Source organism: Sardina pilchardus, chromosome 1 (genome assembly GCF_963854185.1).
Source record: "Sardina pilchardus chromosome 1, fSarPil1.1, whole genome shotgun sequence".
Taxonomy (NCBI): Eukaryota; Metazoa; Chordata; class Actinopteri; order Clupeiformes; family Clupeidae; genus Sardina; species Sardina pilchardus.
The window spans coordinates 5,497,341-5,519,115 of NC_084994.1; the positions used below are offsets into that span (position 1 = coordinate 5,497,341).

General features: G+C 43.4%; 2 protein-coding genes across 4 annotated transcripts in view; both read left to right on the top strand.

Annotated features, from left to right (window-relative positions):
* Window positions 1-851: 851 nt before the first annotated feature.
* Window positions 852-10,438, top strand: LOC134081995 (zinc finger protein 180-like). The gene is made up of 9 exons (XM_062537627.1): window positions 852-935; window positions 2,278-2,352; window positions 2,809-2,988; window positions 3,907-3,962; window positions 4,474-4,531; window positions 4,699-4,792; window positions 6,254-6,387; window positions 7,290-7,437; window positions 8,588-10,438. The coding sequence occupies exons 1-9, from the start codon at window positions 891-893 to the stop codon at window positions 9,049-9,051; spliced, it is 1,254 nt and encodes a 417-aa protein (XP_062393611.1). The 5' UTR covers window positions 852-890; the 3' UTR covers window positions 9,052-10,438.
* A 4,262-nt stretch (window positions 10,439-14,700) lies between these two features.
* LOC134081976 (zinc finger protein 32-like) overlaps window positions 14,701-21,775 on the top strand; it is a 15,162-nt gene continuing 8,087 nt past the window's right edge. For all 3 annotated transcript variants that reach the window (XM_062537600.1, XM_062537608.1, XM_062537616.1), the window contains exons 1-3: window positions 14,701-15,072; window positions 15,800-15,877; window positions 17,086-17,160. In XM_062537600.1, coding sequence (XP_062393584.1) covers window positions 14,971-15,072; window positions 15,800-15,877; window positions 17,086-17,160 — 255 coding nt within the window. In that variant the 5' untranslated portion in view covers window positions 14,701-14,970. The remainder of the gene's footprint in view (window positions 15,073-15,799; window positions 15,878-17,085; window positions 17,161-21,775) is intronic.

Sequence of the window (21,775 nt, forward strand, 5' to 3'; positions counted from 1 at the left end):
CTCCACACGCATATTTTTTTCTCATTTTGTATTTGTATTGTGATGATGTGTTGACCGGCCAAGGGACTACAGATGAAAATGAGCTATTTTGCTAACTCTGGCACATTTACATTTTGAGTGTAAACAAAGAATGTCAATTGATATGCATTGTCCCTTTTAAATAAACAAACAAATAAATAAATAAATAAATAAATGTGCTGTATATATATGCCACCAAGGGACAGAGATCATTGATCAGCCACCACCACACGCATCATGCACTGTGCAACCAGGGGAGGGTAGCTTCACTACAAACTGCTTTGCACTCTTGTTAGAGAACATTCACCATGTCAAAATGCAGCAACATTTCTCTCTATTAAGACCTAGATTGAACTTCATACTACTGTGCAGTTTTTGTCTTTTTTTTTATTACATTGGGGGACTTATTATGTTGGTGGGAAATGATTGCGTTGGTGGGACGTTGTTATTGCGTTGGTGGGTGCTACCGTTTTATTTGGGGGGCTTTAATGCCTTTACTGACAGGACAGTGGAGAATGACCGGGGACAAGTGAGTGGGAGTGGGGAAGTCGGGGTGGGATGATCCGGAGAGGACCACGGGCCGCAAATCGGCGGTGCATGGTGCAGGTGCCCCAGCCAGTCGCGCCACAGCTGGGGCCAGAACCTTGATTACTAGCGGACCACCAGCTCTCAAGGGGTGTTATTAGCCATCCGACTTGATGTTTATCCAACAGTTGTTGAACAAGTGTGTGTGTGTGTGTGTGTGTGTGTGTGTGTGTGTGTGTGTGTGTGTGTGTGTGTGTGTGTGTGTGTGTGTGTGTGTGTGTGTGTGTGTGTGTGTGTAGAGAGACATTACCCAGCATATTGATACAGTGGATCACAAGAAAGTCTGCATGGACCTGGAAAAAGCTACTGAAGTCATCATGCAAACATTGCAGGTAAGACACACACACACACACACACACACACACAGACTCACTAAAACAGGTGCACATGCAGAGGCGTCATGCAAGCCAAAATTCTTAGGGGGCACAATCAACGACGTTGCAATAATTTTAATTATTAGATAAATATTAAGGGTGCTATATTGCTATAAAGATCCCTTGGATCCCTGTACATGTCACCTGGCTTGGCTACATTATAGTTCACTATGGAGGAAGTTTACATAGGCTATTTGATAGCCTACTAGTTATTTCTCTGTGGCTATTCCGCACGTTCATCTGCCTTGCTTTTCTGTTTTGAATCTCCCCCGGTGGGGAAGACTATCAAATTGCTTTAAAGTAAGTAAACATTAGACTTGTCAGGCGTTAGCCTATATAGCGAGCTATCTGGCTACAAAGCCTATACACAACTGAAACAAAAGTCACAAACTCCACATTATGGTTTCATTTACAGTAGGATAGGCGACTGTAGCTTATTGCTCCTATACTGTAGCCTACGAAAATTTGAGCTGCAACTTGCCTTGGCTTTGACACTAACGTCAACGCATCCCTGAACTTGAAACTCTTCCTCTCCAGTCGCGACACAGCCTATGCTTTCAATCTCAACGAGTTCTAGCCACGTTCAGAGTGGTAGATAAAACAGTTTGTCCTGGCGGGCTACATCCCCTGTCCATTCACTCCCTGAGAAGCCGGCTTCCCTGGAAATGCGATTTTGGAGCGTTTGGTGAACTTTGTGATCACCAACATTTCCAGGTCCACAAATAATTCCGCTACTTTTTAGTATCATCCGAATGTAATGTTGATTTATTGCAAAGCCTACTTACCACTTCAACACCATTGACTGTCTAAACTGTGCAGTTCAACTGTTCAAATTGTAGCCTAACGTTAACTGTAACAGTTCAACATCAACACAACAATGCGCGCTCAACATGCGTGTGCGTTTCTACGGGAACATACAGTAGCCTATGCTACAGACACCAATTTTAGGGAAAAGGCTGATGGCCGGTCTTTATTACACATCCAGAAGAATACATTGGAGTCGTTATAGGCTCTGGAATGGATTATTATGGCGCATAATCGGAAAGTTATGATTAAAAAAAAATATCAGGGACGAAAAATCAGAGGGGGCACGTGCCCCCTTTACTTCAATGGGCATGACGCCACTGTGCACATGCACACAAGCCCCATCAAATAACACACACACACACACACACACACACACACACACACACACACACACACACACACACACACACACACAACACAAGCAAGGCTATAAGGCTATTATGAGACTGTTGAAGTGTATTTAATAAATGCTCTGATATAACTGTTGACACAGGCCACTCAAATGAGACACAAGCAAGTCTGCATGGATCTGGAGAAGGCCTCTCGAGTCATCATACAAGCATTACAGGTAACACACACACACACACACACACACAAACACACACACACACACACACTGTTGACACACTTTGCATCAGCTAAATCCCCCTCAGTTTTAGCCAATGAAATGACAGCATGTCCAAACTTAATGAGGACATGTCGAAATGAATGTCTTCACAACAAAAATGACACCAAAATGATACCAAAACACACACATAAAGACACATGACACACACACACACACACACACACACACACACACACACACACACACACACACACACACAAAGACACACACAAAGACACACACACACACACACACACACACACACACACACACACACACAAAGACACATGTCATGCAGTGTGTAATATTCTGTTCAGTTGCCTTCACTGTTTCCACACACACAGACAGACACACACACACGCACAGTGGCTTTTCCTACATTTGTGTGTTCCATGTGTTTGTGTGTGTGTCAATCAGCACGAAGTAGGAAGGAACCAGGAGCTCTGCGTGGTGATTCGCTGCCTGGAAGAGAAGGAGGCGGAGACTGGGCGGAGCCTAACAGAGCAGGTGGAGTCAAACAAGCAGCTGAAGCTGAAGATCGATGAACTAAAGAAACGCCTGGAGGAGAAGAACCACTCACTGACACAGGCCAACCAGGTGAGAGAGAGAGAGAGAGAGAGAGAGAGAGAGAGAGGGAGAGAGAGGGAGAGAGAGGGAGAGAGAGAGAGAGAGGGAGAGAGAGGGAGAGAGAGGGAGAGAGAGGGAGAGAGCGCATGCGCTTACAAAAGGGCTGTGTCTCATTTTACACTGTCGTCTGTAAACGTTGTAACTACTGTATCCAAATCACAGCATGTAAATTGGAAAATGATGCAATTCTTTTGTCACTATTGAGAGGTCTAGGCTAATGAAGATGGAAAATGTTAAGAACACAAAATGCTACTAAACCAGTTTCTAGTCATCGTGTTTAGCACGGCGATAAACATTAGGTCATTATGCATCACTGAAGATGAACCTAACAGTGAGACACAATTATCATTTTCAGTGGACCACATAAAGCTAAGCTTCACACTCTCTAAGGCTGTGTCTGAATCATAGGGGCAGCCGTGGCCTACTGGTTAGGGTTTCGGTCTTGTGACCGGAGGGTTGCCGGTTCGAGCCCTGACCAGTCCACGGCTGAAGTCCCCTTGAGCAAGGCACCTAACCCCTCACTGCTCCCCGAGCGCCGCTGGTTGGGCAGGCAGCTCACTGCTCCGGGCTAATGTGTGATTCACCTCACTGTGTGTTCACTGTGTGCTGTTCGTTCACTAATTCGGTTAAATTGGGTTAAATGCAGAGAAATGAAGTTCCTTCACGGCATCAAAAAAGTATATATTCTATTCTATTCTATTCTTGTGTGTGTTCATACAGGCTGTGTGTGTGTGTATGTGTGTGTGTGTGTGTGTGTGTGTGTGTGTGTGTGTGTGTGTGTGTGTGTGGGCACGTGTGTGTCCATACACGCTGTGTGAATGTGTACATTTGTGTGTTCACAAAGGTTGTTTATGTGTGTGCTCATAAAGGTTGTGCATGTGTGTACAGGTTGTGGCTTTACTGAAGAGCAAGGAGCTGCTGCGAAGCAAACGGAGCAATCACAGGTACACACACACACCACTCACACACACACACACACACACACACACACACACACACACACACACACACACACACACACACACACACACACACAGGCTGTGTTTGAAACATAAGTACACACACTGGGCAGTGTGCATTTTCTGGAAGTTATGTCAGAATAGACTGTCCGAAAGTCAAACGCTCTCACTAGATGGGTACTTCGTTTGGCGGGATTTCCAAGTGTGCCTCAGATATCCCATAATCCATTGCGCAGCGCAGGTCAAGCTCCACACGTCATGCAAATCGTCAACACACACCCCTCCCCGAGTCAGGTGACGCCAACTAGTTTGTGCTGTCCAAATGTAGGTAGGGACACATACTGAGGAGCAAGCTAACTGAGACGCTACTGGCAAGAAGGTACTATCCAGCATGCACGCTTGACTTTTGGACACGGCCACAGTGTAGCAGTGCAGATATTGTTCTGTGTTCCTCTGAACTTTGAACTCTGACTCTCGCCGTCTCTCCCCCCTACAGGACATTACAGGAAGTGATCGAGTGGCTCCAGGGAGGGGAGAGCCAGATCAAGACTGAGGTACACACACACACACACACTTATAAACTTACACACACACACACACACACACACACACACACACACACACACACACACACACTTATAAACTTACACACACACACACACACAGTCAGTCATAACAGTCTGAATAATACTATGTTTCATACGGTATGTGTGTGTTCCAGAATAGCTCTCTTGTCCAGTCAGAGCAGATGGCATCAGCAGAGGAATCCTCTTCATCTGATGCCCAGAGTGGAGCTGCAGTACTCCGTGCTGAAGGTGGACATGCATATGGACACACACACACACACACACACACACACACACACACACACACGCACACGCACACGCACACGCACAAACAGACAGACGCACACACTTGGATACTCACACAGACACACTTACAGTTTTACAACAGTGGGTTTGGGAAATAAAATGTGAATGTCTTAGAATATAATTATTATTATTATTATTAGTGCTATCTGATCGTCCATTAACACAACACAGACTCACAAATCAACTTCAACTTCAGAATTTTTTCCTGTGTTGTTAACATACAATTGTTTTTCATTAGTGGTGGGCCGTTATCGGCGTTACCGTGCTGCGTTAACGTGCAACTCTTATCGGGCGATATGAAAAATATCGGCGTTAATCTATTCTCAAAGTTAGGCTGGGAGCTGGGTCACGCAAGCTAAGATCACTTTCACCTTGATATTTTAGCGCGAACGCCAAATGTTTAAGAGTGCGCCTGAAAAAAGTCTAGGTCGCACTGGTGCACCTGACGCTGCTCGGCTGCTTTCTTTCACACGTTGTAGACTATGCGTGGAACTTTACCAAACAGAAGTAGCCTAATCCCCCTCTCCTTGGCCCGCTTTCTCTTGCTCTCCCTCTCCCTCCCCCTCCCTCTCCCAATGGACACTCGCGACCCGCCCCTCGACATGCACATTTAATCCAAATAAAACATTCACAATCGTGAAAGCAATGATGGAAGACGTTAGCTAAATTAATATAAATTCCGGTTAGCATCATTGCTGCAGAAAGTTGATTAAAACTCTTACATTCAAGTCACTGTTGCATGAGTTGGATGATAATCTCAATACCAATGTTTTCCAACTCCAAAACTCGAAAGGAGAAAAAGTATTAGCCCACATTGAAACTTACAGTAAACACACGTGGGGAAACTGAACAGTCCAACCAGTAAACTGATAAACTAGCCAACTATGCTACTTTGTTTACATTTTGAGGTTTCAAGCAGACAGCTGAATTAAAGAGGCAGAGTTGTAATATGAATAGTAGGCTACAATCTGCATAAAGTGTGCTGTCATGAATATCAGAAATGTCAGGTATGTAGAATAGGCTTATATAAATAATTTTGTAAAGAAAATATTAATGTGTTTCAAGCTTTTTCTAGGCTTTTTGTTGTTAAAAAATCATTATATGAAAGGACAGCAATAAAAAGGTGACCTTTTAGCGTTAAAGGCGATGCAATGAAAAATGTGGGTGCACCTAAATTTTGCGCTGGTGCACCTAAAATTAATCTAGATTAATCTAGATTAATTTCAAGATTACAGTGAGATTAATCTAGATTTAGAAAATTAATCTATGCCCACCTCTATTTTTCATACATATGGCTAAGCCCAACATTATCTACATGATGATATTGCGTGTGTGTGTGTGTGTATGTGTGTGTGTGTGTGTTGGTGTGCGCGCGTGTGTGTGTGTGTTTTTCTCATCAAACAGGAAAACGATCCTCCACCTCCTCCGCCTCACACACTCATACCGAGGACGATTCCAGAACACGGACTGAGGAAGATTCCAGAAAGTTCCCCTGCCCCATATGGGGAAAACGCTTCAGATCACGGTCTCAGATCAAGGTGCACGAGCACTCGCACACGCAGAAGACCAGCCTGACTTTAATGTCAACTAGCAACCACCATAGCAATAACCATTGTTATCCTAGCAACTAGCAACCACCATAGCAATAACCATTGTTATCCTAGCAACTAGCAACCACCATAGCAATAACCATTGTTATCCTAGCAACTAGCAACCACCATAGCAATAACCATTGTTATCCTAGCAACTAGCAACCACCATAGGAATAACCATCATTATCCTAGCAACTAGCAACCACCATAGGAATAACCATCATTATCCTAGCAACTAGCAACCACCATAGGAATAACCATTGTTATCCTAGCAACTAGCAACCACCATAGCAATCAACATCATTATCCTAGCAACTAGCAACCACCATAGCAATCAACATCATTATCCTAGCAACTAGCAACCACCATAGCAATAACCATTGTTATCCTAGCAGCTAGCAACCACCATAGCAATCAACATTATTATCCTAGGTCTAGCAACCACCATAGCAATCGACATTATTATCCTAGCAGCTAGCAACCACCATAGCAATCAACATTATTATCCTAGCAACTATCAACCACCATAGCAATCAACATTATTATCCTAGCAACTAGCAACCACCATAGCAATCAACATTATTATCCTAGCAAAGCAACCACCATAGCAAACAACATTATTATCCTAGCAACCAGCAACCACCATAGCAAACAACATTATTATTCTAGCAACTAGCAACCACCATAGTAATCAATATTATTATCTTAGCAAGATTCATTCGTCATTGTATTTATTTGTATTATAATTGTAATTCATTGCCTACACTTGTTTATATTTTTCATTGTTCAATTCTAATTGTAAATGCCAAATGTGATTCAAATGTGCTGTTTGACTGGATTTGTTTTAGAACACAGAACTGATGTCTGAGATGTCAGGAACACTGCTGCCTATGCCCGTGAAGGAGATCAAACAAGAAGAGTCTACTTTGATGGGAATCGAACAGAAGGAACAATCAGATTCAAGAGAAGATGGCCAGAGAGACTCCTCTCTTACAAGTAAGTTACAAATTACCTCCGCCTAGGATGGGTTTGTTTTGTCTGTCTGTCTGTCTGTCTGTTCTTCTGTCTGTCTGTCTGTCTGTCTGTCTGTCTGTCTGTGTCTTTGTTAGCAAGATAACTCAAAAAGTCATGGATGGATTTCGATTAAATTTTCAGGGAAGGTCAGAAATGACCCAAGTTGTTATTTGTCTTGTGAAGTTATAACCTAGTGTTGTCATACTCACAATTCTAGTCAAGAGTGTGAGTCTGATGTTGCTCCATTGGGACGTAATTATGGGGCGTGTTTCATTCAACTGGTACAGGGTCGGGGTGCCACTGCACTCATTGGATAGACCTGACCAGAGCGGTAGATAAAACAGAGTGGCGACACTCCCATAGACCTCCATAGGACAAAACGGCAGCGCTTTCTCCAGGCTATTTCCTCATTATGGGACTTTTGGAACTATTTACAGCCAATCTCTTGGTTAGTAGTCAATGAGTGAATTGATAACACCCTCCAGCATCCAGAAGTACATCCCACCCTCCTGCGATTCAGCCATTCAGCGCAGGTTTTTTGGAACTTTTTGTTGTGGCAACGACATCAAAGAGTGTCGCAACTCTCTTTCTATGGCTCTGGACCTAACCAAACAGAGCAACGAGCTCATCTGTCCATCATCGTATAAAGCCCACCCTGACCATTTGATTGGTCTGAACTGTCTGTCCATCATCGTATAAAGCCCACCCTGACCATTTGATTGGTCTGAAAAGCTCTGTCCATCATCGTATAAAGCCCACCCTGACCATTTGATTGGCCTGAACAGCTCTGGTTTGAACATAGTTCCGCCCCAATGGAGCAATAGGCAAATTTGATTTCATGTAGCCAGAGCCATATATGGCTCTGCATGTAGCAGTCTTTAAGACGACTGCAGACGAGACTATTTCTGACATTCTGATACGTTTTCAACCATGACACATGTGCAATTCCGGTTTGTATGTGCAATGCCAGACCGAACTTCTGGACCTCAAATGTTGTGGGCGAGTCTAAATTTAGCTGGCACTCAGGCTAGTCGAGTTTTCGAATTAAAAAAAAAAAAAATATATCATTACAATAATGTTAATTATGATTGTTTTAAAATGTCTTTGTGTCCTTCTGTTGCAAATCGTCAAGAAGTCAGCACAGATGAGAGAACAGAACCGCCCCTTCATAATGGACAAAAGCTCTATCCGTGCCCCGAATGCGGAAAGACCTTCACCAGGATGAACCATCTCAAGACTCACCAGAGGATCCACACCGGGGAAAAGCCATACGCGTGCACGGACTGTGGAAAGGCCTTTAGTCAAATATCGAATCTCAAGGCGCACCAGAGGATCCACACGGGAGAAAAGTCGTACGCGTGCGGTACGTGCGGGAAGACGTTCAGGACTAAGTCGGAGGTCACCAGGCACAAGCGCATGCACACGGGGGAAAAACCATATCCGTGCACGACCTGTGGGAAGAGTTTCAGCCGCAGCTCACATCTCGTTATACACCAAGAGGTCCACACAGGACTAAAGCCGTATGAGTGTGGCACATGCGGCAAGAGTTTCCATCGCAGCTCACAACTCAAGACCCACCAGAAAGTGCACAGTTGAGTCAAACATGACCAATGCTGAGGACCCTTCAGAAAGTGCACACTTGAGTCAGACATGACCAAATGCTGAGGACGCTTCAGAAAGTGCACACTTGAGTTAGACATGACAAATGCTTGAGACCCTTCAGAAAGTGCACACTAGACCCTTCAGAAAGTGCACACTTGAGTCAAACATGACAAATGCTGAGGACCCTTCAGAAAGTGCACACTAGACCCTTCAGAAAGTGCACACTTGAGTCAGATATGACAAATGCTGAGGACCCTTCAGAAAGTGCACACTTGAGTGAACCATAACAAATGCTGAGTTGACTAAGGGTACATTCAGACTAAGCGTCTTTTTCTCAGCTGCCGGCGTCTGTTTTACATTATAACCCTATGGAGGAGACCGTGTTTTCAAAAAAGTTGCCGGCTTCTTTTAAAACGCGACTGCAACCATCTTTTTTCTGCAGCTCGAAGTTCAGAAATGTTCAACTTCTGGCGGAAAAACGCCTCACTTTTTTACAACTGACCAATCACAAGCGGATTAACGAGCCCTGTGGTTTCCCATGACAACAGGTAAAACATGGTTACAGAACTTCGGTCGAGAGTCTCGTTTTAGGTGTCTGAGCTTTTGGGAAATGTTGTGTCCACACGTACGTTTGTCACTTTGCCTATCGCAAAAAAAACCCTCTTCCGGCTGCTTTTGGAATGAAAACGCTGGCAGATTGTTTTTTCAAGATGAGACAACGGTCTGCACAACTTCTTTTGTCAGAAAAAGACGCCAAGTCTGAACGTACCCTTAAAGGAATAGTTCGGAATTTTGGACATAGGACCTAATTTCCAACTTTACCGAGGTGATATAGGTCGGTGGAGACCCTTTTTATCGCGTTTAACCCCTTCCTTCAGTTGCAGCGTCCCCCTTTGCTAACGCTGGTTCTTAGCTAAAGCATTTCTACGGTAACATCAGTCTGACATCAACAACAGTCTTACTCACTCCACCGCACATCCGAGACAAGTCAATTAAAACGTCAGACTATCGATATACGTGTCCGTGTTGATAGAATAATTTTAGAAATAAAACTAACCTTGCAACTCAATGATTTATTACATTTTGAGGGACTAGTTTCTCAATATCAATCCGCCACTGCCATACAGGGAACAAAGTAGGCTATTGCAATGCGATGCAAGGTTAGTTTTATTTTCTAACATTGTTCTATCAACACAGGCATGTGCATTGATAGTCTGACGTTATCATTTATTTGTTTCGGGTGTTCTGTGGAGTGTTTTCTGTGGCAGGCTGGATGTTACCGTTGACTTGCGTTATCTCGGCACCTAGCTAGCACGAGATGAACGCTGCAACTCAAGGAAGGGCAGAAATTCACTGAAAACGGTCTTCACCGATCTATATCACCCCGACTAAGTTGGAGATAAGGTCCTATGTCCAAAATTCCGAACTATTGCTTTAAGGGTTTACTGATGAATCAGAGTTCAGGGTTTACCAGAGGGCACATGCGCATTTGAAATGCTAAATTGACAAAGAGAGTTTAATTATGAATCAGAACTCCGGGTTTGATAGGGTGCAGCACATGCACACAATTAAGAGAAGCTCGTTATCTCATCTTACAAAAAAAAGTTTTATGGAATTTGGCAGAATTGATTGGAAGAATTTATGGACTTGCTGGATAAAACTATGACACCCTTGTTCAGATCTGATCAGACGATAAATCTCCGTTAGCCTTCATCATGAGAGTTACTTTGAGTGTGGAAATGTTGTTCTGTCACTGTGAATAAATGTCTTCAGTACGACACAACACTGCATTACTCTCTTCATGACAAGCAGAGAAGTCTTCTCTTCACATTACATTACATTTGGCTGACGCTTTTTTTTTTTTTTAACAATATTTTTTTGGGCTTTTATCAGGGTTCGTACGGGTACTTGAAATCCATGAAAATGCTTGGATTTCAATGTGGTGTTTTCAAGGTTTGAAAAATGCTTGGATTTTGGGTAAAGTGCTTGTGAATGCTTGAAAGTGCTAGGCCTACATATTTCTCGGCAGTCTGACCCAATAGACCAATTATTAAATGAAGGGAAATACAATTAATTTGCTATCTATTAGGGCGCTGCGCTGACAATGACGACGGGTTTGGTGCTGCTCATTCACTCCGCAAACATGTCCGTTCGCTAGTCTTCTTCATTGAAAGTGAAAGCAGACGTGTGTTGATGAATGTTTGATGCAAGTTCGATGTGTGTGGTGAACTATTTGTTTCTTAGCAGAAGCCATGAAACGGTAAAGGTTATTTATTTAAAGAGACATCATTTATGAAGTTGTTTTGGCTTTGCCACGCGTTTGCGTCCAGTTTGACGTGTCTGGATTTTCCGATAATAATGACAGCAGCAATCTCGTGATGCTGATATTGACTTTTAATTTATGCGCGTGTAGGCTAAGTCTAAGCTATTGTGCTTGAAGTTAGCTGTGACCGACTAGCCTACTGGTTTTCATCGTTTTAACCACAAAGCCTGTCGACCTTAGGTCTACTAAATTGTTTAGTTAACACCTTGTCATTTCGCGTTTGTCCAGCCGTTCACCCCCTTGCGCCCCATGTCATTCAAAACATATTTCGGGATAGCCATCTCTCTTTGAGAAAACGTATGACAATAGTGCTAAGATATTGACACGTTGGCATGCTTGGTAAACATCAGTCTTGCACATAATATTGAGCTGATTTTTTAGTGGAAATGGCTTAGCCTACTATCGCATTGTGCTGATGGATGAAAAAAGTCGCCTATTTAAAGGCACAGTCTGAATTTTAATCATAGCTCTCCATTTAGTGTGTGCACTTTAACAACTAGTGATGAAGCATATCACAGTAGGGTCTACCATTTATTCTAGGAGGAGGGGTGTAGGGCATGATACTTTGGAAGGAGAGGGAGTGGTGCAATTTGATTTTCTTCGGAGCAACCTCTTCAAACAGCATCAATATCAATAGGCCTATGGTTCACTATCAGGACTAGAGGACTGTAAGGGGGCAGGCTATATGTGATCAAGTAGGCCTATATTACTGTAAAACATGTAGTCAAAATTATAACGTTATGTTGATTTAAGTTGAAACAAAACATGTTATGAACTGAGAAAATCCATGGTTCTACATCATTGTTGGCAAAATGATCATGATAGCCTACATATTTCAGCGATATCTGGTTTAGTCTTGAGTAGGCCTAGGCTACTTTGCTATAAATGAGTTATAGACTTATATATAGACTATATTGTGGTATGTTATAATGTTTGAAATATATGTATCACAGATTATCAATAGTTCTCATAAAAGTCATCAGATGTCATCATTTAAGGGGTTATTTTTCAAAAATTTCTCCCGGGGGTGCTGGGTATATTTTCCTCTTTTTTGTCCTTCACCAATCACACCCCTGAAATATGGTGTGAATCAATCCATGCTGTTCAACATTATCGAGTGCTGTCAGTAAGAAAAAGAACAAGGAAATTTGATATGACATAGACCAAATAGAGCAGCAGCAAACACTAATGAAAAGGTTCCATTTTCTATGCCCCATTCAGTTAACCTAATGATAGCTGCTGGTAGGCCTATTGGGCTTAGGTTGTATCAAATTTTCTGGTTCTTTGTCCTACAGTGACCTCAAACAACAGGGCTTTGGATTTGTTCACACTCGATTTCGGTACTGGAAAACTGGTCTTGAAAGTCCTTAAAAAGTGCTTGAATTTGGCCATGAAAAAGGTGTACGAACCCTGTTTTATGCCTTTAATCAGACAGGACAGTGTAGGGTGACAGGAAACAAGTGGGAGAGAGAGTAGGGTGGGATCCGGAAAGGACCAGGGGGCGGGAATCGAACCCGGGTCGCCGGCGTGCGGTGCAGGTGCCCCAGCCAGTCGCGCCATGACAAGCAGAGAAGGCTTCTGTTCACATTACATTACATTTGGCTGACGCTTTTTAACCAAATCTCTTCACCTTTTTTTTCTCACAATAAGTTATGGTTTAGTTGTCCCCTCTTATTGCTGATTGGCCGAACATTGTTCCTGTCTGAGGTTATGAACAATAGACCTCTGAAGTTCGCCTACAAAAAAAGCTACCATCTTTGCCCATATAAGGAGATCCGGTGTCTTTAGATTTTTCCAATGGGAAAATAGCAGAGATTTTGAATTAATGCACCTGTTTAACCCTCACAGGGAGGTAGAAGTCAGAAATGCAGATGTTTTGCTCTACACTTTTGTCCTCTGCCTTCTAGTGGATACTGTGATCTTTGGCATGTTAACAAGGCGCACTTCGAATTTTGCTACCCCAGAGCTAACTTGTAATGCAACTTGCCATAGGTAGTTATAGCTTCAATTAACACCACGTCTCCTTATGTGGGCAAAGATGGCAGCCTTGGTTCCTTTTTGTAGGCGAACTTCAGAGGTTTATGGTGTTCCAGACTAGATCTCCCCTGAAAGAAGATCTAAGCAGGTTGGGCCGTTCTACCAGGTAAAGCTCTTCATGCTAAAAACAATACCAAATAGATATTTTGATGTTAATGTAAGATCAATACTTACTTAGATTTTAGATTTTTTTTTTTGCAGTGAGACTACGGCTGTGTCTGAATCATAAGTACACACACTGGGCAGCATGCATTTTCCAGGAGTTACGTCAGAATAGACGTCAAGCGCTCTCACTAGATGGGTTCTTCGTTTGGCATAATTTCCGATGCATCTTTTTTGGCCTCAGATATCCCATAATCCATTGCACAGCGCAGGTCAAGCTCCAAACGTCATGCAAATCGTCAAGCAACATACCCCCCCAGTCAGGTGACGCCAACTAGTTTGTGCTGTCCAAATGTAGGGACGCATACTGAGGAGCAAGCTAACTGAGACGCTACTGGAAAGAACGGTACTATCCAGCGTGTGCCCTGGACTTTTGGACACGGCCCACATCTCTCTGAAAAAAGATCAAGGGGGCGGGATCACATATTAACATTGTGCTTGTAGGCTCACAGATCCTGTACAGTGTTGCCATAGTTTGCTTATTAAAAGCGATGTTGGGCTTGTAGGCTGACAGATCCTGTACAGTGTTGCCATAGTTTGCTTATTATAAGCGATTTTGGGCTTGTAGGCTCACCGATCCTGTGCAGTCTTGCCATAGTTCGCTTTAACGTTTTTGGGCTTGTTTATTGTGAAGTTGCTGTTTTGGGGTTGTGTGTTTTTTTTTATTTTTTATTTTTTAAATAATATGTGGTCTTGTTTCGTGGGCTGACTGTTGCCTACACGTACACAAAGGGCATTTTGACCTGTGGGATATCCTACACAGCAAGTGAGACATATCGAGGCTTGGGGTAGCCTATTAAGTTAAGTGATCCTACCATTTAGTTATGTGATCAATATGTAAAATTGGCTTTCAGCTCAGATTTGTGCCCATTCTCGTTGTTGGCCAATTGTGAAACGTAGAGATGTATAAACATGTATAAGGTCAGGCCAGGGGCTCGGGGATTGGATGCTAACTATTTGGTCTTGGCTGGGTCGCTTCTTTTGGGCCTATCGTCAGAGACCTGCTGCTTGTTTTTCTTCACATGACTTGGCAACACTAATCCTGTATCAACAAAATCCAATTTTTCATCCCGTACGCCAGAGGGCGGTGTAACTTTTAGCGCGACTGAATCTGTCGTCATTCGGTGAAGCAGGCTGCACAGTCAGATCGAGGAAGAACATCATAACAAACCACACGCTTTTACGATTTACAAGTTTCAAACGATCAAATGCTGGTAAAGATAGATAAACCAGCCTCCTGTTGTTGTTAATGACTCAAGACAAACGACGTATGTTAAGCTGTGTGAAAGGATATTGTTTTTACATCATAAGGAAGGCTGACGATAGCCTATTTTGGTGCGCTTGCAGGTTTCCATTTTTCCATCTCTAAAATTCATAGGCTGCAAAGCACAATGCAAAAACAGGAAGAAGACACGCTACAGCGCTTGCCTTCGTGTGTCGTGGGGTTGAAGTCGCAACGTACTACGATAGAGCGGAGCGATGTCAACACGAACGTAAGTTGGAGAAAGCTTCATTACTGTTAGACTAGGCTACGTCAAGCTGTAGGGATGTCCCAGCTAGTAAGCTCAGACCCCACGTACCCTGGGTGTCATCCAGCTGAGTATCTTGGTATTCTGTCTGTATGTTGTACACCAGCTAGTGTGCGCCACATGAGCAATAGGTCATTTTTGCTATGAAATTTGAATATCATTTTAGCTATGCATGTTATGCACTCTCTGATGCAGCCATAGGGTGGCTCTCATGTGAAGTTTATACGTCCTCCCTCGCTCCTCGGGCCTCGATCCTCACTGATCTACATAAAGAAAGATAGACGAAGGGATAGACTATCGTTGTTACCGCCCCATCATTCTTTATGTAGATCAGTGAGGATCGAGGCCCGAGGAGCGATGGAGGACGTATAAACTTTACATGAGAGGCACCTATAGTCTCCATAGCCTAACCTAGGACGGACATCGTCGTGGCTGATCTGATCTGTGTGTGCAGATGCAACATCCCCCTCCGTGTGTACAGTATGTGATTTAGAGCCTTGAGTTTTAGCTGACCACCAGTTCGGTATGGTCATCTGCCTTTGCTAGCATTGATCATTTCAGGTTGTGTGGAGGTAGTATTAGCATGGTTTTTATCCAGAACTATTTAATTATTGAACAAGCCTCTCTCTTTCTGTCTCTGTCTCTGTCTCTTTCTGTCTCTGTCTGTCTCTGTGTGTGTGACATTACCCAGCATATTGAAACGGTGGATCACAAGCAAGCCTGCATGGACCTTGAGAAGGCTACTCAAGTCATCATGGAAACGTTACAGGTACACACACACACACACACAGACCCACTAAAACAGACACACACACACATACACACACACACACACACACACACACACACACACACACACACACACACACACACACACACACAAGCCCTATCAGGTAACACACACACACACACACACAATTTCACACCTTTAACGACACTGGTGAAACATCTTGCATCCTCACCAAGAGGTTATAATGAGCGAAAATGCTGTAATTCATATTGCATCGTGGCGGTGCAGATACTTCACAATTCATTATTTTATAGATTATCGAATTCTCTCTCTTACAGTCTATGCAGTCGCATGAGAAAATAATTCTTGAGCATAATTCCGTAACTTTCAACTCTACAACTGATAGCTTTCGTTTTTACGATTTGTAAAAAGTGCAGTCCAATCCTTTATTCGGTGAACGAAGGTGCAAATAATCTCATTTACTTTCTTTGGTTATACTCTGCGATTCACATTAGTTGTTGGTGATCTATCATCACAAGTGCATAGGTTACTAAATGCTGGTAGGCCTACCCACATGCTAGGCTATTGCATCGCCACATTTGTGATAACTGTATTGCTTTGATGCCACTTTCCTTCGTCACTAATATTCAATACTTTTTGCCTGCACAAAAACACCTTGGAACCCGGTTTCGAAAAAGTATTGTTTTTGGTCTCCTGAAACGCCACGGCCAGACGGTGAAAAGGTCAAAACTACAATAAGCTTCACAGTTTTCATGAAAACGGTCGTGGACAGTCAAATCATGTCAAATCAAGTCGAGTTTAATCATACAGCACATTTCACACTGTGGCTAGATGGCGAAAAGGCCAAAATGATGAAAAACTGTTTTTGGCAAATAGGCTCACTGATGTTCCTGACCATACTGGGCTGGTCTGTCATGAGACTGTTGAAGTGTATTTTTTTTTTTTTTTTTTTTAAGGTTATTTTTTTGGGCTTTTTATGCCTTTAATTGGACAGGACAGTAGAGAGAATGACAGGAAGCGAGTGGGAGAGAGAGCTGGGGTGGGATCCGGAAAGGACCACGGGGCGGGAATCGAACCCGGGTCGCCGGCGTGCGGTGCAGGTGCCCCAGCCAGTTGCGCCACGGCTGGGGCCTGTTGAAGTGTATTTAATAAATGCTTCAATATAAGGCTATTATGAGACTGTTGAAGTGTATTTAATAAATGCTTCAATGTAACTGTTACCACAGGCCACGCTAACGAGACGCAAGAAAGCCTGCATGGAACTGGAGATGGCCTCTCAAGTCATCATACAAGCATTACAGGTAGCACACACACACACACACACACACACACACACACACACACACACACACACACACACACTTTGCATCAGCTAAGTCCCCTCAGTTTTAGCCAATCAAATGATGGCGTGTCCAAACCTGAGGACACATCAGAATGAATGACTTCACAACAAAAATGACACCACTCACACAAACAGACACATGCAGTGTTTCATATTCTTCTCAGTCGGTTGACACCACTCACACAAACAGACACATGCAGTGTTTCATATTCTTCTCAGTTGGTTGACACCACTCACACAAACAGACACATGCAGTGTTTCATATTCTTCTCAGTCGGTTGACACCACTCACACACACAGACACATGCAGTGTTTCATATTCTTCTCAGTCGGTTGACACCACTCACACAAACAGACACATGCAGTGTTTCATATTCTTCTCAGTCGGTTGACACCACTCACACAAACAGACACACGCAGTGTTTCATATGACACCACTCACACAAACAGACACATGCAGTGTTTCATATTCTTCTCAGTCGGTTGACACCACTCACACAAACAGACACATGCAGTGTTTCATATTCTTCTCAGTCGGTTGACACCACTCACACAAACAGACACATGCAGTGTTTCATATTCTTCTCAGTCGGTTGACACCACTCACACAGACAGACACATGCAGTGTTTCATATTCTTCTCAGTCGGTTGACACCACTCACACAAACAGACACATGCAGTGTTTCATATTCTTCTCAGTCGGTTGACACCACTCACACAGACAGACACATGCAGTGTTTCATATTCTTCTCAGTCGGTTGACACCAATCACACAGACAGACACATGCAGTGTTTCATATTCTTCTCAGTCGGTTGACACCACTCACACAGACAGACACATGCAGTGTTTCATATTCTTCTCAGTCGGTTGACACCACTCACACAGACAGACACATGCAGTGTTTCATATTCTTCTCAGTCGGTTGACACCACTCACACAGACAGACACATGCAGTGTTTCATATTCTTCTCAGTCGGTTGACACCACTCACACAGACAGACACATGCAGTGTTTCATATTCTTCTCAGTCGGTTGACACCACTCACACACACAGACACATGCAGTGTTTCATATTCTTCTCAGTCGGTTGACACCACTCACACAGACAGACACATGCAGTGTTTCATATTCTTCTCAGTCGGTTGACACCACTCACACAGACAGACACATGCAGTGTTTCATATTCTTCTCAGTCGGTTGACACCACTCACACACACAGACACATGCAGTGTTTCATATTCTTCTCAGTCGGTTGACACCACTCACACAGACAGACACATGCAGTGTTTCATATTCTTCTCAGTCGGTTGACACCACTCACACAGACAGACACATGCAGTGTTTAACACACACACACACACACACACACACACACACACACACACACACACACACACACACATACACACACACACACACACACACACACACACACACACACACACTTTGCATCAGCTAAATCCCTTCTGTTTTAGCCAATCAAAATGATGGCATGTCCAAACTGAGGACGCGTCAGAATGAATGACTTCACAACAAAAATGACACCACTCACACAAACAGACACATGCAGTGTTTCATATTCTTCTCAGTTGGTTGACACCACTCACACAAACAGACACATGCAGTGTTTCATATTCTTCTCAGTTGGTTGACACCACTCACACAGACACACATGCAGTGTTTCATATTCTTCTCAGTTGGTTGACACCACTCACACAGACAGACACATGCAGTGTTTCATATTCTTCTCAGTTGGTTGACACCACTCACACAAACAGACACATGCAGTGTTTCATATTCTTCTCAGTCGGTTGACACCACTCACACACACAGACACATGCAGTGTTTCATATTCTTCTCAGTCGGTTGACACCACTCACACAAACAGACACATGCAGTGTTTCATATTCTTCTCAGTCGGTTGACACCACTCACACAGACAGACACATGCAGTGTTTCATATTCTTCTCAGTCGGTTGACACCACTCACACACACAGACACATGCAGTGTTTCATATTTCTCTCAGTCGGTTGACACCACTCACACAAACAGACACACGCAGTGTTTCATATGACACCACTCACACAAACAGACACATGCAGTGTTTCATATTCTTCTCAGTCGGTTGACACCACTCACACAAACAGACACATGCAGTGTTTCATATTCTTCTCAGTCGGTTGACACCACTCACACAAACAGACACATGCAGTGTTTCATATTCTTCTCAGTCGGTTGACACCACTCACACAGACAGACACATGCAGTGTTTCATATTCTTCTCAGTCGGTTGACACCACTCACACAAACAGACACATGCAGTGTTTCATATTCTTCTCAGTCGGTTGACACCACTCACACAGACAGACACATGCAGTGTTTCATATTCTTCTCAGTCGGTTGACACCAATCACACAGACAGACACATGCAGTGTTTCATATTCTTCTCAGTCGGTTGACACCACTCACACAGACAGACACATGCAGTGTTTCATATTCTTCTCAGTCGGTTGACACCACTCACACAGACAGACACATGCAGTGTTTCATATTCTTCTCAGTCGGTTGACACCACTCACACAGACAGACACATGCAGTGTTTCATATTCTTCTCAGTCGGTTGACACCACTCACACAGACAGACACATGCAGTGTTTCATATTCTTCTCAGTCGGTTGACACCAATCACACAGACAGACACATGCAGTGTTTCATATTCTTCTCAGTCGGTTGACACCACTCACACAGACAGACACATGCAGTGTTTCATATTCTTCTCAGTCGGTTGACACCACTCACACAGACAGACACATGCAGTGTTTCATATTCTTCTCAGTCGGTTGACACCACTCACACAGACAGACACATGCAGTGTTTCATATTCTTCTCAGTCGGTTGACACCACTCACACAGACAGACACATGCAGTGTTTCATATTCTTCTCAGTCGGTTGACACCACTCACACAGACAGACACATGCAGTGTTTAACACACACACACACACACACACACACACACACACACACACACACACACACACACATACACACACACACACACACACACACACACACACACACACACACACTTTGCATCAGCTAAATCCCTTCTGTTTTAGCCAATCAAAATGATGGCATGTCCAAACTGAGGACGCGTCAGAATGAATGACTTCACAACAAAAATGACACCACTCACACAAACAGACACATGCAGTGTTTCATATTCTTCTCAGTTGGTTGACACCACTCACACAAACAGACACATGCAGTGTTTCATATTCTTCTCAGTTGGTTGACACCACTCACACAGACACACATGCAGTGTTTCATATTCTTCTCAGTTGGTTGACACCACTCACACAGACAGACACATGCAGTGTTTCATATTCTTCTCAGTCGGTTGACACCACTCACACAAACAGACACATGCAGTGTTTCATATTCTTCTCAGTCGGTTGACACCACTCACACAAACAGACACATGCAGTGTTTCATATTCTTCTCAGTCGGTTGACACCACTCACACAAACAGACACATGCAGTGTTTCATATTCTTCTCAGTCGGTTGACACCACTCACACAAACAGACACATGCAGTGTTTCATATTCTTCTCAGTCGGTTGACACCACTCACACAGACAGACACATGCAGTGTTTCATATTCTTCTCAGTCGGTTGGCTCCACTCACACAAACAGACACATGCAGTGTTTCATATTCTTCTCAGTCGGTTGACACCACTCACACAAACAGACACATGCAGTGTTTCATATTCTTCTCATTCGGTTGACACCACTCACACAAACAGACACATGCAGTGTTTCATATTCTTCTCAGTCGGTTGACACCACTCACACAAACAGACACATGCAGTGTTTCATATTCTTCTCAGTCGGTTGACACCACTCACACAAACAGACACATGCAGTGTTTCATATTCTTCTCAGTCGGTTGACACCACTCACACAGACAGACACATGCAGTGTTTCATATGACACCACTCACACAAACAGACACATGCAGTGTTTCATATTCTTCTCAGTCGGTTGACACCACTCACACAAACAGACACATGCAGTGTTTCATATTCTTCTCAGTCGGTTGACACCACTCACACAGACAGACACATGCAGTGTTTCATATGACACCACTCACACACACACACACATACACACACACACACACACACTCACACAAACAGACACATGCAGTGTTTCATATGACACCACTCACACAGACAGACACATGCAGTGTTTCATATTCTTCTCAGTTGGTTGACACCACTCACACAGACAGACACATGCAGTGTTTCATATTCACACACACACACACACACACATACACACTAGGGGTGTGAATCTCTCCCTTTTAAGACGATTCGATTCGTATCGATTCATAAAGCTACGATACGATTCACAGACGATGCGGTTTAATACAGAACGATTCAGTGCGATTCGATACGATGCGATACGATTCGATACGATGTAATAGGCCCCAAAATGCAATATAGTTCTTAATCTCATTTTATTTTCCATACTGCAGATTTTTTTTTTTTTTTGCTACTTTAAATGGCA

Excerpts from the sequence above, each read along its gene's own strand:
- LOC134081995 (XM_062537627.1), top strand. The coding sequence starts at position 891 with ATGGACCTGGAAAAAGCTACTGAAGTCATCATGCAAACATTGCAG. Across the intron at positions 2,353-2,808 it reads TCATCATACAAGCATTACAG|CACGAAGTAGGAAGGAACCA; the intron begins GTAACACACACA and ends TGTGTCAATCAG. Across the intron at positions 3,963-4,473 it reads AGCAAACGGAGCAATCACAG|GACATTACAGGAAGTGATCG; the intron begins GTACACACACAC and ends TCCCCCCTACAG.